Genomic DNA, 18686 nt, shown 5'->3' on the forward strand with positions numbered 1-18686 from the left:
TAAGACTGGAGCCATTGGCTGGTAACTCCTTAGGGAGCAAAACATCTAAGTATTATATAATATACATAGAAGGTGACCATCAAGATTCAGAAGCACAGCCACTCCCATCTTATGAACCACTCATATAACAAGTCATATTTTGCTATAAACTTCACCTGAATTGAACAAAAGATGGATTTCATGAGCTAAGTGAAAAGGTGTTTAAGATAACACTCATTAGGGCACTATATGCTTTTATTGTGCCTTTGCTGTTTATTCTCTACCATTTGTTCCTTGTGGTAGAGTCTGGGTATTTTTTAAAGACTGTGATCTTTGAGTAATAGTGGTTTCAGTAAAAATTGTTCTGGAAAAAACTAAATTAAGAGACACCTTGATTATATGCATAATTTTTCCTCCTCCTTTCTAGGATTTAGTAAAACTAGGCTTTTTGTTTGTTTGTTTTTTAACTTTTAAGTTCAGGGCTACAAGTGCAGGTTTGTTACATAGGTAAACTTGTGTCATGGGGGTTTGTTGTACAGATTATTTCATCACTCAGGTATTAAGCCTAGGACCCATTAGTTATTTTTCCTGATTCTCTCCCTCCTACTACTCATCACCATCTAATAGGTTCCTGTATATGTTGTTCCCCTGTATGTGTCCATGTGTTCTCATCATTTAGCTCCCACTTACAAGTGAAAACATGGAGTGTTTAGTTTTCTGTTTCTGTGTTAGTTTGCTGAGGGTAATGGCCTCCAGTTCCATCCATGTCCCTGCCAAGGACATGATCTTGTTCTTTTTTATGGCTGCATCGTATGTACCACATTTTCTTCATCCAGTCTATCACTGATGGGCATTTAGGTTGATTACATGCCTTTGCTATTGTGAATAGTGAAAACTAGCCATTCTTATGTTTATTTATTTATTTATTGAGACACTGTTTCGCTACATTGCCAGGCTGGAGTACAGTGGCACAATCTCGGCTCACTGCAACCTCCACCTCCCAGGTTCCAGCGATTCTCCTGCCTCAGCCTCCCAAGTAGCTGGGACTACAGGCACGCACCACCACACCCAGCTAATTTTTGTATTTTTAGTAGAGAAGCAGTTTCACCATGTTGGCCAGGATGGTCTCGATCTCTTCACCTCGTGATCCGCCCTTCTCGGCTTCCCAAAGTGCTGAGATTACAGTTGTAAGCTACCCACTGTGCCTGGCCGAAAACTAGCCATTCTTATTGCCTCTTATTTTCTCTTTGGTGTGACTGCCCAACCTCTGTGGGAAATGGTGTGATAGGGTGAGTACTGTGAGAGGTGGTCCATGACTTAGGTCCAGACATTCCTGTAAAAGCTTCACCTGCATCAATAAGAATATGGTACACAGATTGTGGAATATACTAATTTCATTATTCCCAGCAATAGTCATATCAAGCTGAAATACTGTGTTTAGTTCTGGATGCCACATTTTTAAAAGGCTCGTTTCAAACTAAAATGTGTCCAAGGGCAAGAATCAAAGAGGGCTCTAAAAATCATATCATAAGAAAAAAGCAGTTGAGGAAAATGTGGATGTTTAGCCCATAAAACAGAAGAGTTTATAATGGAAACCTGAGAGCTCCCTTAAATATGTGAAGGGAATAGATTTATTATTTGTACTTTCTAGAGAAGTGCTTTTTCAAAAGGTGAGTTGCAATCTGTTAGTGGGTTGAGAAATAAATGTCATTGGCCATGATCAGTTTCATATGTTTAATAAAATAGAATACAAAATATCAGAACACATCACGTGAAATAATGGCATACTTGTTATTTTTTGAAAATTGATTTTAATATTCTGTGTGTATAGTGGGTCATACTGTAAATGTATTCCTTATCATGGAATGGTTACTTATTATATGCCTGTAATAAAAATAGGATCCACCAATACTAAAGTAATATAAAGAAGAGATGAGGGAGTGGGAAGTGAGGTGTACATACTATTAATCAAAATCTTTTTTTTTTTTTTTTTTTTTTTTTGAGACGGAGTCTCACACTGTCGCCCAGGCTGGAGTGCAGTGGCCGGATCTCAGCTCACTACTGCAAGCTCCGCTTCCCGGGTTCACGCCATTCTCCAGCCTCAGCCTCCCGAGTAGCTGGGACTACAGGCGCCCGCCACCACGCCCGGCTAGTTTTTTGTATTTTTTTAGTAGAAACGGGGTTTCACCGTGTTAGCCAGGATGGTCTCGATCTCCTGACCTCGTGATCCGCCTGTCTCGGCCTCCCAAAGTGCTGGGATTACAGGCTTGAGCCACCGCGCCCCGCCTCAAATTCTTATTAGAAATATTACCTAACTTCATTTAAGAGCCCATGTCGGACATAAAGCCAATAAGAAGCCAACAGTAAAAACCCTTACACAAAGAGTGCAGAGTGAGGAAATAGCCATTTACTGTTACAGTAGTCTTTATTTAACTTCACTTTTTGTTTATCTTTAGGATACGCGTTAGATGATGAAGAAATTATAGATACCTTAAGAAAATCCAAAATGACATCAAATGAAATTTCAAAGCGCATTGAAGCAACAAAAAAAGCTGAAAGTGAAATCCAAGCAATACGTAAAAACTATCTCCCCATTGCAACCCGAGGTGCCCTGCTCTACTTTCTAGTAGCTGGTCTCACGCAAATCAACTACATGTACCAGTTCTCCCTAGACTGGTTTCATCAGGTTTTTGTTTTGTCAGTAGTTTCCAAAAGCAAAGAACAAGAACATAGTTTTAAAAGGGAGAAAGTGTCTCCAAAAGAAGTTCATGAGATTATAAATATTTCAAAAGAACCCAACTTGGAAAATGAGAAAAATCTCTTAGATAAGCATATTAAAAGTGCTATAGATGTGTTGACAAAAAGTATTTTTAAGGTGAGACATTCTTTAGTGTGGATTTTACTTGTTTATTTAATCTCACTGGATTAATATGTTATATTTTCCCTATAGGTGGTTTCTTCAGCTCTATTTAATGAAGATAAACTTTGCTTCTCTTTTCGGCTTTGTACTGCAATCATGCAAAATAATGCTAATGGAAATCTAATACAGGATGACATTGGATTCCTACCAGAAGAAGAATGGAACATCTTTTTATATTCTGGCATATTGATAAATATTAAAAGTGCATTATCCCAGTCTAGACTTACTAGTAAGTAAAAGTTATTATTCTGGATTCCGTAAAAGTCCATTAAAAGTGTGTTTCCTTCCACTAAGGTGCTCCAAGTCAATGCCTCTATAATTGATTAAAGTAAAAGTAGCTTGAGGTCAAGCACCTCCACTGTTACTCAATAATTTTTTAATGAATGAATGAATACATAAATGATAATTGCTATGATTATTATAATCCTAATCTACAAAGCAGAATATCTAATGGTAGTCAACAGGAGCACACCCAAACATAAACACTGATTGGATACCTTCAGGAGTTAAAACTTCCCCCACCCCTAATTACAGTTGCCCTCATTTTCTTATGAAAACTTGGTTGAAAATTTGAAACGCAAAAGTCATGTTTATCCAAAAAGGTTAGACACAATTATTTAATTATTGAATCTTTTAAATGTTTCTATGTTGTATTTTTATTATGTTTATTATCTAAGCTGTGGTCAAATACATATAACATAGAATTTATCATCTCAATTTTTAAGTGATATTAAATACATTCACGTTGTTATGCTGTAATTTGTAAATTTTAAGTCTGCAAAATGGCAGAGTAGGATGCTATAGGCTCCCTTCCTTCACAGAGATACCAAGGTAACAACAATATACAGATCAGAATACCTCTGCGAGAACTCTAGAGATCAGTTGAGAAGCTACAGCATCCAGGCTATTGTAAAACCAAGAAGAGACTCCAGTGAAGGGGGTAGGAAATTTTGCATCATTTGACACATGCCTATTCATGCCCCTCCCTCTTTGTGGTATAATGTGGAACAACTGACAGGAAATACCCCATATCAGAGCTCTTCCCTCAGATAGAAACAAAAGAGTAGACAGTGCATCCAGTGTTCTGGCTTGTCTAGGGGCCTCCCAAGGGTCTGGTTTTTGTCTTGCCTGACTCAGAATATTGGCAAGACTGGCACTGGAGCTTGGAAGCCACTAAAATCCAGATGCAAGCAGCACATTAGACCTACAGTTTCACAGGGAGAAATTAGGGGGAGCAAGGGATTAGAAAAGGTTAAAAAGGTCTTAGAACCTCCAACTAGGCTGGTTGGTGAGGGTTTTCCCCTGCACAAAGCCAGTACCAAAGACTGGGAAAGGTGGTTGTTTTTTCAGATGCCAACCCCGGAAAAAAAGATATTAAGGCAAACAAAGAAACAAGGGGAAATGGTCCAATCAAAGGAACAAAATGAAGCTCCAGAAACCAGTCCCACAGAAATGCAGATCTATGAGCTGCCTGACAAGGAATTTAAAATAACTGTCATAAAGTTGCTCAGTGAGCTAAAATAAATAAATAAATAACAGAGAACTAAATAAAGTCAGTTAAATGATGCATGAACAAAATGAGAATATCAGCAAAGACATAAAAACTATAAAAAAGAAGGAAACAAATTCTGAAGGTGAAAAATGCAAAAACTGAACTGAAAAATTATTACAGGGGTTCAACAGCAGACTTAATCAGACAGAACAAAGAATCAACAAACTTGAAGACAGATCATTTGAAATTATCAAGTCAGAAAAGCAAAAAAAAAAAAGCTAAAAATTTAAAAAGCAAAAAGAACCTAAGGGACCTATAGGATGCTATTAAGTTGACCAATATATGCATTATGGCACTCCCAGAAGAAGAAAAAAAGAGAGAAAGGGGTAGAGAAATTCTCTGAAGAAACAGTCGCTAAAAACTTCCCAAATCTAAGGAAAGAAAAAAACATACAGGTTCAAAAAATTCAAAGAACTCCACTAGGATGAATCCAAAAAGAAACACAGCAGACACATTATTATCAAACTGTCTAAAGTCAAAGACAATGACAGAATCTTGAAAGCAGCAAGAGAAAAAGTTATTTGTACATACAAGGGAGCTTCTATATGATTACCAGTGATTTCTCAGGAAAACCTTTGCAAACTAGAGGGAGTGAGATATATATTCAAAGTGCTAAAAGAAAAAAACTCTCAACCAATAATACTATATGTGTCAAAACTGCCCTTCAAAAATGAAAGAAAAATTAAGATTTCTCAGATAAACAAACATTGAGGGAGTTTATTACCACTAGAAATGCTCTCCAAGAAATGCTACAGAAACTCCTTTAAGTTGAAGCAAAAGGATAATACACAGCAACATGAAACTATATGAAAAATATAAGGTTCTTCAGTAAAGGTAAATATGTGGAGAAAGATAGTAACCTGTACTATTGTAATTTTGGTAAATGTAACTTAAGTTACAAAAACATTTTTTACTCTATAATTATGTTAATGGGTATGCAATATATAAAAATGTAACTTGTGATATCAATAACATAAGGGGGGGTGCTAAAGCCCTAAATTAGTAGATTTTGGTTTTTTTGAAGGCATAGTTTCACTATCACCCAGGCTAGAATACAGTGATGGGATCATAGCTCACTGTAGCCTCCAACTTCTGGGCTCAAGTGATCCTCTCGCCTCACCTCCCAAGTAGCTGGGACTGCAGGCACATGCCACCATACCCAGCTAATTTTTAAAAATTTTTTGTAGAGATGAGATCTCATTATGTTGCCAGGATGGGAGTAGAATTTTTGTATGAGACTGAAGTTAAGTTGTTGTCAGTTTAAAATAGAATGCTATAAAATTAAGATTAAACTATGTAATTGCAATAGTAACCACAAAGAAAATATCTATAGAATATGCACAAAACAAAATGAGAAGGGAATCAAAGTATATCACTATGAAAATCAACAAAATACCGAAAAAGGCAATAAAAGAGGACAGGAAGGAAGAAAGTTACAAGACATACAGAAAACAACAAATGGCAATAGTAATTCCTTCCCTATGAGTAATTACTTTAAATTTAAATGGATTAAACTCTTCAATAAAAAGGCACAGATTGGCCGAATTAATTTAAAAAACAGTATCTAACTATATGCTGTCTACAGGAGACTCATATCTAAAGGAACACATAGGCTGAAAATGAAAGAATGGAGAAAAATATTCCATGCAAATGGTAACCAAAGAGAGTAGGAGTGGTTATACTAATATCAGATGAAGTAGACTTGAAATCAAAACTGTTACAAAAGACAAAGACAGATGTGAGATAATGATAAAAGGGTCAATTCACCAAGAAGATATGTAGTAATAAATGCTTATGCACTAAACCTCAGAGCTCCCAAATACATGAAGCAAACTTTGACAAATTAAAGGGAGAAATAAGACAGCGACCCAATAATAGTAGGAGACTTCAGTACTCCATTTTCAGTACTGAATAAAACAATGAAACAGAAGCCGTAAGAAAATTGAACAACATAGTAGATCAACTGGATCAAACAGACACACACAGAGCTGTCTTCCCAATAACAGCAGGATGTACATTCTTATTAAGTGCACATACACATTCCCCAGGATAGACCACATGTTAGACCATAAAACAAATCTTAACAAATTCAAGAAGTCATACCAAGTGTATTTGTCAAACACAATGAAATGATACTAGAAATCAACAGAATGAAAACTGAAAAATCCACAAAGATGTAGAAATTAACACACTCTTAAACACCCAGTAGGTCAAAGACTAAATCACAAGGGAAATTAGAAAATACTTAGGGACAAATGAAAATGCAACCTATTAAAACTTAGGGGATACATTGAAAGCAGTGCTAAGATGAAAGTTTATAACTGTAAATACCTACATTAAAAAAGAAGAAAGTGTACATAACTTTTACCTCAAGAAACTAGAAAAACAACATATTAAACCCAAAGCTAGCAAAAGGAATGAAATAATAAAGACTAAAGCAGTGATAAACAAAATAGAGAATAGAAAAAGAATAAACAAAACTAACGGTTGGTGTTTTGAAAAGATCAACAAAATTTGCAAACCTTGAGCTCAGTTAACTAAGAAAAAAAGAGAGAAGATGCAAATAATAAAAATCAGGAAAGAAAGGGACAACATTAAAGTAGATTCAGAGAAATAAAAAGATTTCTAAGAGACTACCGTGAACAATTGTATGCCAATGAATTGGATAACCTAGAAGTAATGGATAAATTCCTTGTAGTCTACTGAGACTGAATCATGAAGAAATAGAAAATCTGAACACACCAATAACAAGGAGATTGAACAGGTAATCAAAAACCGCCAAAAAAAAAAAGCAAATTTTAGGACCAGTTGGCTTCATTGAGTTCTACCAAACATTTAAAAATTAACATAAATTTTCCTGAAGCTCTTTCAAAAATTGAAGAGACAGAAACACTTTCTAACTCATTCTGTGAGGCCAGTATTATTCTGATACCAAAGCCAGACAAACATACTACAAGTAAACTACAGACCAATATTTCTGAATAACATTGATGCAAAAATCCTCAGCAAAATACTAACAAACCAAATTCAACAGCACATTAAGAAGATTGTACACCATAACCAACTGGGATTTATTCTCAGTTCCACAACAGTATTAATATCTTTAACACTACCAAAGTGTACACTTAAGAATGGTTAAGATGGAATGGGTGTAGTGGCTCATGCCTGTAGTCCCAACACTTTGGGAGGTCAAGGTGGGAGGCAGATCACTTTAGGCCAGGAGTTTGAGATCAGCCTGGCCAACATGGCAAAAAATACAAAAATTAGCCGGGCATTGTGGCACACACCTGTAATCCCAGCTACTTGTGAGGCTGAGGCACAATAATCGCTTGAAACCAGGAAGCAAAGGTTGCAGTGAGCAGAGATCACACCACTGCACTCCAGCCTGGGTGAGAATGAGACTCTGTCTCAAAAAACAAAAACAAAAAAAGGTTTAGAATGATAAATTTAGTTATATTTTTACCACAATAAAAACAATTACCTCTTATGTAATTTTTATATAAAGTAGCTTTCTGTTTTATTTATGTAAAATATATTTTTATTTCTATAAAATAGTTTTTATATGAAATAGCCTAGCAGCACATCTTTGTCAAGTATCTACTTTGTAATAAATAACTAAAAGGTAAAGGGCTTATCTCTTCTAATGTGATCATTTTTCTTTTTTTATTAGGCACATTTGAAATAGATGAAAGTCAGCATCTTCAGTGGCTGTCAGATTCTAGGTGGAGGCAGTGCCAATATGTCAGCGCTCACCTGGAACCATTTTCACTTCTGTGCAAATCCCTTTTATCAAATGTATCACAATGGGATACTTTTAAGAACAGTAAAGCAGTTTATTCTCTGATCAGCACACCTTTCTCTTCAGAAAATGCTTCATTGGAGGAAAATACAAAACCACCAGAGGAGAGTAAGAAAGCATTCAATGTTTTAACCTAACTTAAGTACGTGTGTATGTGTATGGATTTTCAATTTGTAAATGTCGTACAATATCTTACATTATGAAAAAATTGAAGGGAGGAATATAACTACATTTTAAGCATGCACATGTCATTCAATATAATCCTCATAACAATCCATGAAAGGATTATAAAAAACTTCATGAGAAAATCTGATTAGAAATCAGAATTTCAGAGAGATTAAATATACCACACTAGTTTCATTACACCATGCTAGTTTGGAATCTTGGATCTGAAGAAACCTACATATATTTTTCATTTTAACAAATGTGTATTTTTAAAATTACATGGGAAAGGATCTTACCTTAAATTCAAATGTCTTACTATTTTTAGCACATCTTTTTCTTTTTCTTTTTCCACTTTGAACTCTCCGTTTTTCCCTACTACCTTCACTCATAACACCCCCACTCAGATTACAACCTAATTTGTTTCCTTCCACATTTTTCTCTACTTCACTTCCTGATTTTTGCCAAAATAAACAATTATATTATGCAATAACATAAACATCCTTATACATTTTTCCTTTGCTTTTATTTCTATAAGATAAATAATCAGAAGTGGAATTGCTGGAACAAAAGGAAATTATTTTTATGTTAACAGTTGCTGCCAAGTTGCTTTCTTTAAAAGTCTATGATAATTTATATTTCCACCAGCAATATGAATGCCCATTTTCCATAGGAGTATTGATTTTTTTTTAATTTTGCCCATCTGAAAAGCTTAAACTCCCATTAGTGTTATAGATAATTCGCTTTTGTCTTATTATATGTATTAACATCTATATTCAAATATTTTTCTGAATTTTTTATTGTCTATTGAATTTGTTTTTATAGTACCTATGCTATATGTGTTTAAATGTTTGTATAGTCATTTATGTCTATTTTTTTCTTTTATACATTCTTGATTTCAGGTTCTTATTAAGGTCTCCTCCTCCTGTAGAGTTTTCTCTTTAAGTTGTTATCATTTTATTTTGTTGCATTTATCTCTAATATATGTGGGACCCATAATTTATTATACTGTAAGAGTCAGCAACTTTTATTTAAAAGAATTCTTTATTGACCCTTTTTGTAAAGTGAAGATCTTTTTATTTTGCAAATAACCCCAAATTATCCATTTATAACTATACCTTCATGTATCATGAACTTTTCTTAAGATCAACACATCAATATTATCTGCATTCAAAAAAGCCATTTCTATAACCTAATTTGTATTTAAAGTTAGACATTGGGAAAATACCACAGAAATAAGAGGTAAGTAGAAATGATAACCGTATCCAGGACAGCTGGAAATGAAGACTAGAAGACTTCCCACCTTGCAAAAAATTGTAATCCAGTAGGACTCTATTGTGGTGGTAAGAGGGGTCAGTATTAAATATATGTAGATAGATATGATATTTAATTTTTCAAAAATTTGATAATCTGGTTGCATTTCCATTTGGTTCTCATTTCCCATATCTGTTATAGCTGGATGAATAGAAATCTCCAACCTCTACTCTTATTAGTTTATATTCATCAGAAAGACACCACATATACAGGAACAGGTTATAATGTGTTGACTGGCTGTGCCTTTGGCTTCTCATTTTATTTCTTCATCTGTCCATCATCTTCTTATATTACTATTCATTCACCACTTCAGTTGGTCCAAGTTGAAACTTAAATCTGTCTTAATGTCTCCGTCTTTTGAGGTGTGAAGCGCAGCTAGTGATGCCGTAAAGCTTACGGAAATAAAGCTCACTTTAAAAGTCAGCCATGTTGAGAAAAAAAAAAACTTCATAATTTTATGACAGAAATGTTCATTGTGATAATCTTTTAATGATAAAAAGTATTTGACTGTTAATCCCAGTTTCTTTCTCTAAATTATATCTAGCTGAACTTTTGAATGAAAATAAAGAAACATGTAATCCTATAAATTTTCCCTGGGAGAAACTCACTTCATTTCAAAGACTTATTTTGGTAAGATATCTTATGAGGAAATATTAATATTCTAAATATTTTGAGTGCTTTATTAGTAACTTAAGCCCTTCAAAATTAAAATTTTACAAGTCAAATGTATTTTTAAAGTACCTTTTGTGAACGTTAATGTGAGAGGGAAACACACCTCCCCTTAATGCTTCTTTCATATGGAGAGTCCAATGTGAGGAACATTCCTGGAGTCCCTCTGTCCCCTCATTTGTTCTTCCCTAGAGAGGAGGACTCATAGCCCTGTCCCTTTTGGGATTTGTCTGCCTATAACGAGCATACTTTCTGGCTGCTTCTCCATGCCATAAACCATACAGGAACAGACCTTGGTCCTGTAGGGAGAGGCCAGTGGCTGACCAGCACTACTTGTGACAGGTAAGTCTGTCTAATTCTAGATTCTGTATCAGGAAGCACATTGTTGCCTCATACCTAAGCCACATCCACCAGCATGACCTTTATTATTAATAAAATGATATTTTTGCCCAACACCTCTATTTCTCAATTGTTTTGGAACCTGGCTGAGGGTAGAGGTGGGTGGATTATGGGTATGCATGGGTGTCATTTATTAGCACCCCTAACACATGAAGAATTTAGTATGTGTTAAGCACTTTACATATATTATTCCAGTTAATACTTATAATAGTCTTGGAAGGTAGGCACAATTATTTCCCTCATTTTACAGATTAGGAAACCAAGGTTTATAAATTGCCTAATAGAGCCAGGTTGAATCTCAGACAGCTTGGCTCTCATATCTGTGTTCTTGGCAGTCATACTATATTATACTTTCCAGGGTAGATTATCCTAAATTCATCCTTATTGCCTTAAAAAAATCTTTATTTTGACATTTATTCCCTAATTTAGTGAAGGGAAAATCTCTCACCTCATTTAAATTCCTTAAATCCTTAATTTCCTGAAATTCTTGAAAATGCTAACCTGGACAACCAGTAATCCTTTTGATTTCTGCCTTAAACTTTATTTTTGCAACACTTTAAAAATTTGCTCTATGTAAAGATTGTAAAATATGACTGCATCTGGCTTATAAACGTGTTTTATTTGGCCTGAAGTTTTGTTTGATTTTTTGCAACTTTTCAGGTGCAATTTATTACTAATCAAATGGATTTGAACCTGTGATCTTGCTTAGAAGATTTCTGTCTTAATTCATTTGGGTTGCTGTAACAAAATAGATTGCTAAAACCCAATAGATTGGGTAATTTATAAACAACGGAAATGTACTGCTCACCACGCTGGAGGCTGGGAGTCCAACATCAAGGACCCAGCAGATTCAGTGTCTGGTGAGGGCTTGCTTCATGGGTGGCATCATCTTGCTGTGTCCTCACAACAAGAAAGTCTTTTTCTTTTCTTTTCTTTTTTTAAATTAGGTCTCACTCTGTCATCCAGGCTGTAGGGCTGTAGTGCAGTGGTGTGATCATAGCTCACTGCAGCCTGAAACTCCTGCCTCAGCCACCTGAGTAGCTGAGACTACAGGTGTGCATCACCATGACAGGCTAATTTTTTAAGAGATGAGATCTCACTATGTTGCCCAGGTTCCTCAAGACTTATTTATAAGGGAGCTATCTTTATAAGGGAACTAATCTCACCCTCATGACCTAATCCTCTCCTAAGTTTCCACCTCTTAATACTGACACATTGGAGATTAGGTTTCACCATACAAATTTGGAGGAGACACCAGCATTCAGACCATAGCAACTTCTAAGTTTTTAAGCAAAAATAACTAAAATAAATATCATATATTTTTTTAAAATTATATGTATACATATCTTGAAGTGAGTTGTTTTCTGGGTTTATTGTGATAAAATATAGATACATTATTTCATTTAATCTTCATAATAATCCGTTTTAACCCTTTAAGCATGCAATTCGGTGACATTTAGTATATCTACAATGTTGCATAACTATCATCCTCATACCTTTCCAAAACTTTGTCATTGTCTTAAATAGAAATTCTGTACCTGTTAAATAATAACTCCCCAGTCTCTCCTTCTGACAGTTGCTGGCAACCACCATTCTGCCTTCTGCCTCCCATCATGCTTATGTCTGGCTTATTTCACATAGCATGATGTTTTCAGAGTTCATCCATGTTGTACCATGTGTCAGAATTTCCTCCCATTTTAAGGCTGAGTAATACCCCATTGTGTGTACATATCATGTTTCATTTAGCCATTAATCCATTGATAGACAACAAAGGTTTGTTTCTGCCTTTTGGCTATTGTGAACAATGCTGCTAGGAGCATTGATACACACATTTGTTTTTTGTTTTGGTTTGAGTTTGGATTTTTTTTATTTTTGAGCCAAAATTTGAAAATTGAGAGATTTCAAATAAAAATCCAGATTTCTGGCCTTAGGCAACACTGAGCCCACATCCCTCAATGGCAGCAATAGCTAGAGCTGAGTAGTGTCTGTCCCTTTGGCCCAGTGCACTACAGTCTTCACTGCTCCCTGCTACTTCCTGACACTGCAGTTGAATGTTAGTTGCCATTTGCAAATATGATGATATTTGCATCTTTATTTTTCTTTTAGAAGAGGATTTTCTTCTTCTATCCAACCCACTTCTCTAATTTTTGTTATCTACCTGACTACTTTAGACAGATTGATACCTCTACTCTACATGTGGATTATTGACATAGTCGTGACATGAAAATATATTTAAGCTATATTAATTGACAAATACAAAATATTGAACAATCTGTACAGAATAACTTCATTTGTGGAGAAAGGGAGGGAGGGGGAGAGATGCCTGTATATGTGTTGAAAATATCTAGGAGGAGCCATAAGAAACAACATATCCGGGGATATATCTGGGGAGTAACAATACAAGAAACAATGTATCTGGGGAGTAAGACCTTCACTTTTTCATTTTTACCTTTTTGCATTGCTTGAATTTTATGTAGGAAGGATGAATTACCTGAACAACAAAAATAACTAGATTTTAAACCTGTGCCACATTATCTTCTCCCAGTAAGTTCCCAGTGATTTTAGTTTATAAACTAGAAATTTTATGAGTATAGTGATCCTATCTTCCAAACCAGAAGTTAGAAGTCATGGTCTGATCAAGTGTTGAGTGTATGCATAGGAAAACTAAGTTAGATATTTAAAACTGAGCCTGACCTGTAAGAGTTAGAAATTGAGATTGTCACATAAAAGATTAAGTTAAAATATATTAGAAAGAAGCTTGCCCTGGAGAAGGAGAATTTCTCAGAGTTCCATGAAGACAAGGACTTTGCCTAGCTTTTCACCCCTCGCCACTGCTATAGCCTATTGGACTGAAAAGAGGGTGTGAAAGAGGACAATGAGGGGATATAGACATGCAGAAAATTTTCAGAATGATTTGTGGTTGCTTAGGAGCTAGTGAAATTGAATTCAACAGAACTCTGTTTATTCTACCTTCCGTTTCTCACCTACCTCTAAAAAAAAAAAAAAAGAAAAAAGCCTCAAGGTTTAAATTTACAACAGTGGAGAAATGTAACAAAATCTTGATTAATCAATTGAATAAAAAGAGGAGCTAGTGGCACGTTGGTGACAAAAAATTATGATGACCATTTGGGAGCATAGATTCTCGACAGTGATGGTATCGGGGAAACACCTAATCATTTGTTTCACTCAACGATTCTAACACGGTCTCACTAACTGGATATTCTGAGTGAACTCTGCTATTAGACCTAGAGTCTTTGCGTGCTGCCTATTTTCATTTTTAAAAAATATGATACATATAATTAAAAGAAAATTTTAAGAATAATTTTTCCAAAACATAACAGAAAAGAGCAGAATTCAGCATAATGATTAAATGTGCTGTGTTAAATTATAAAATTGCCAATATTTGACAGTTATTGAAAGGTAAAAATGGCAACTTCCCATGGTCCAACCTGGTACATCACACAGACACACAGACATGTGTAGCTTCAGTTTTGCTTTAAATGATGGAGTCCCAGATGTTGAACATGTTCAGGACATATTTTATGGTCATTAGGTAGAGAAATATCATGTAAGTGATTTGTGTAAAACAGTTTTTATGAGAAAGGTCTTTCCTCTGAAGTTTGCAATGATTTCCAGTATACCCTGAACCTCTGTTTACTACACATTTGCACTGTTTCCAAAATCTTTTAGTCCATCTAGCATTCTTTTCAGATTTGTATTCTAATTGCTTAAACATATAAAGATTGTGCTATTTGTTTTCATTTTATTAATGGAAGAATTAATACTCTTCCAGTTGTGTTATCCTGGATTTTCTTCCCTCCAACACCATGGGGTTTTCTTGCTCTAGACATGTATAGCAGAGCAGGAAGAAAACCGAGGGGAAAAAAATTTCTTTTTGCAGAATTAGGGAGTATAACTTGGATCTTTACAAACAAAGCAAGAGCTCACTCAGAGTGTGAAAGAGATAGAGACACAACGACACAAGGTAGCCATGGTATCTAAGAAGGGCCGCATTATGGCCACAGGAACATGGTGTCAGCTTCCCCTCCATGCATAGACTCTCCCATTAAGCTTCCCCAACATAAAAACTCTAGCTGTAAAGCTAAAAAATGAATACTTCTTATTTTTATTTCATTTTACCATAGGGAATATCTCCCTGGGCGGTTTTTAATTTTACCTTATCTTCCATATTTTCTCTTTTAGATAAAAATTCTTAGACCAGAAAGTTTAAATAATTCAGTGAGAAAGTTTATAACTGAAAAAATGGGAAATGAATATCTTCAAAGAACTGGAGTTAATTTGAAAGATGCATATAAAGAATCCAATGCCAGAACTCCGCTGATACTTATTCAGTCTCATGGTAAGCTATTTGTGAATAGTTAAGATGATCGATATGGTTTGGCTGTGTGTCCTCACCCAAATCTCACCTTTAATTGTAATCCCCATAATCCTCATGTGTCAAGGGCAAGAGCAGGTGGAGGTAATTGGATCATGGGGGTGGTTCCCCCCATGCTGTTCTCGTGATAGTGAGTGAGTCTCTTGAGATCCGATGGTTTTATAAGAACCTGGTATTTCCCCTCCTGGCACTCATTCCGTCTGGCCACCCTGTGAAGAAGGTGCCTGCTTCTGCTTTGCCTTCTGCCATGATTGTAAGTTTCCTGAGGCCTCCCCAGCCATGCAGAACTGTGAGTGAATTAAACCTACTTACTTTATAAATTACTCAGTCTCAGGTATTTCTTCATAGCAGTGTCAGAACAGACTAATACAATGATGATACAATATCACCCAAGAGATATGGAGAAGTAGGTTCTGTGTCAGATTATTCTGTGTTTACAATATTTTCCTAGCCCTATTTAAATTTTTTGGGAAAGGAGTTAATTACAAGTTTTTACTAAGAATAAATCTCTCTAAAAATATAACAGAGGAATAAAACCTCTCAGATTCACAAATATGGAAAAATTTATCAATGGTGATTTTCTGCACAGAAAATACCTTACTGGTCACCAAGATGGCCAAATAGGAACAGCTCCAGCCTCCAGCTCCCAGCGTGAGCGACACAGAAGACAGGTGATTTCTGCATTTCCAACTGAGCCTCCGCTGCTGAAACCCAGGCAAACAGGGTCTGGAGTGGACCTCAAGCAAACTCCAACAGACTTGCAGCTGAGGGTCCTGACTGTTAGAAGGAAAACTAACAAAGAGAAAGGACGTCCACACCAAAACTCCATCTGTACGTCACCATCATCAAAGACCAAAGGTAGATAAAACCACAAAGATGGGGAAAAGCAGCGCAGAAAAGCTGAAAATTCAAAAATCAGAGTGCATCTCCCCTTCCAAAGGAACACAGCTCCTCGCCAGCAAGAGAACAAAGCTGGATGGAGAATGACTTTGACAAGTTGAGAGAAGAAGGCTTCAGTTGATCAAACTTCTTAGAACTAAAGGGGGAACTACGAACCCAGTGCAAAGAAACTAAAAACCTTGAAAAAAGATTTGACAAATGGATAACTAGAATAACCAGTGCAGAGAAGTCCATAAATGACCTGATAGAGGTGAAAACCATGACACGAGAACTATGTGACAAATGCACAAGTTTCAGTAACAAACTCAATCAACTGGAAGAAAGAGTATCAGTGACTGAAGATCAAATGAATGAAATGAAGTGAGAAGAGAAGTTTAGAGAAAAAAGAGTAAAAAAAATGAACAAAGCCTCCAAGAAATATGGGATTATGTGAAAAAACCAAATCTACATCTGATTGGTGTACCTGAAAGTGACAGGGAAAATGGAACCAAGTTGGAAAACACTCTGCAGGATATTATCCAGGAGAACTTCCCCAACCTAGCAAGGTAGGCCAACATTCAAATTCAGGAAATACAGAGAACACCACAAAGATACTCCTCGAGAAGAGCAACTCCAAGACACATAATTGTCAGATTCACCAAAGTTGAAATGAAGGAAAAAATGTTAAGCGCAGCCAGAGAGAAAGGTCGGGTTACCCACAAAGGGAAGCCCATCAGACTAACAGCAGATCTCTCGGCAGAAACTCTACAAGCAAGAAGAGAGTGGGACCCAATATTCAACATTCTTTAAGAAAAGAATTTTCAACCCAGAATTTCATATCCAGCCAAACTAAGTTTCATAAGTGAAGGAGAAATAAAATCCTTTACAGACAAGCAAATGCTGAGAGATTTTGTCACCATCAGGCCTGCCCTACAAGAGCTCCTGAAGGAAGCACTAAACATGGAAAGGAACAACTGGTACCAGCCATTGCAAAAACATGCCAAAATATAAAGACCATCGATGCTAGGAAGAAACTGCATCAACTAACGAGCAAAATAACCAGCTAACATCATAATGACAGGATCAAGCACACACATAACAATATTAATCTTAAATGTAAATTGACAAATGGTCCAATTAAAAGACATAGACTGGCAAATTGGATAAAGAGTCAAGACCTATCAGTTTGCTGTATTCAGGAGACCCATCTCACGTGTAGAGACACACATAGGCTCAAAATAAAGGGATGGAGGAAGATCTACCAAGCAAATGGAAAACAAAAAAAAGGCAGGGGTTGCAATCCCAGTCTCTGATAAAACAGACTTTAAACCAACAAAGATCAAAAGAGACAAGGCCATTACATAATGTTAAAGGGATCAATTCAACAAGAAGAGCTAACTATCTTAAATCTATATGCACCCAATACAGGAGCACCCAGATTCCTAAAGCATGTCCTTAGAGACTTACAAAGAGACTTAGACTCCCACACAATAATAATGAACTTTAACAAGGATATCCAGGAATTGAACTCAACTCTGCACCAAGCGAACCTAATAGACATCTACAGAACTCTCCACCCCAAATCAACAGAATATACATTCTTCTCAGCACCACATCGCACTTATTCCAAAATTGACCACATACTTGGAAGTAAAGCACTCCTCAACAAATGTAAAAGAACAGAAATTATAACAAACTGTCTCTCAGACCACAGTGCAATCAAACTAGAACTCAGGACTAAGACACTCAATCAAAACTGCTCAACTACATGGAAACTGAACAACCTGCTCCTGAATGACTACTGGGAACATAACGAAATGAAGGCAGAAATAAAGATGTTCTTTGAAACCAATGAGAACAAAGATACAACATACCAGAATCTCTGGGACACATTTAAAGCAGTGTGTAGAGGAAAATTTATAGCACTAAATGCCCCCAAGAGAAAACAGGAAAGATCTAAAATTGACACCCTTACATAACAATTAAAAGAACTAGAGAAGCAAGAGCAAACACATTCAAAAGCTAGCAGAAGGCAAGAAATAACTAAGATCAGGGCAGAACTGAAGGAGATAGAGACACAAAAACCCTTCAAAAAATCAATGATTCCAGGAGCTGGTTTTTTGAAAAGATCAACAAAATTAATAGACTGCTAGCAAGACTAATAAAGAAGAAAAGAGAGAAGAATCAAATAGATGCAATAAAAAATGATAAAGGGGATATCACCACCAACCCCACAGAAATACAAACTACCATCAGAGAATACTACAAACTCCACTACACAAATAAACTAGAAAACCTAGATGAAATGGACAAATTCCTGGACACATACACTCTCCCAAAACTAAACCAGGAAGAAGTTGAATCCCTGAATAGACCAATAGCAGGCTCTGAAATTGAGGCAATAATTAATAGCCTACCAACCAAAACAAGTCCACGACCAGACGGATTCACAGCCGAATTCTACCGGAGGTACAAGGAGGAGCTGGTACCATTCCTTCTGAAACTATTTCAATCAATAGAAAAAGAGGGAATCCTCCCTAACTCATTTTATGAGGCCAACATCATCCTGATACTAAAGCCTGGCAGAGACACAACAAAAAAAAAAAATAATTTTAGA

At 35.9% G+C, this 18686-nt stretch overlaps 1 protein-coding gene across 7 annotated transcripts in view; it reads left to right on the plus strand.

The window, feature by feature from the left end:
* Positions 1–18686, plus strand: part of LOC105478882 (dynein axonemal heavy chain 14) — a 524402-nt gene that overhangs the window by 462826 nt on the left and 42890 nt on the right. For 5 of the 7 annotated variants that reach the window (XM_071081203.1, XM_071081205.1, XM_071081211.1 and 2 more), the window contains 5 exons: positions 2436–2854; positions 2930–3128; positions 8122–8358; positions 10271–10356; positions 14998–15154. In XM_071081203.1, coding sequence (XP_070937304.1) covers positions 2436–2854; positions 2930–3128; positions 8122–8358; positions 10271–10356; positions 14998–15154 — 1098 coding nt within the window. Of the gene's footprint in view, positions 1–2435; positions 2855–2929; positions 3129–3720; positions 3840–8121; positions 8359–10270; positions 10357–14997; positions 15155–18686 lie in introns of those variants that run through there. The other 2 variants (XR_011614730.1, XM_071081228.1) reach the window with 2 other exon arrangements.

Source organism: Macaca nemestrina, chromosome 1 (assembly GCF_043159975.1).
Source record: "Macaca nemestrina isolate mMacNem1 chromosome 1, mMacNem.hap1, whole genome shotgun sequence".
NCBI lineage: Eukaryota > Metazoa > Chordata > Mammalia > Primates > Cercopithecidae > Macaca > Macaca nemestrina.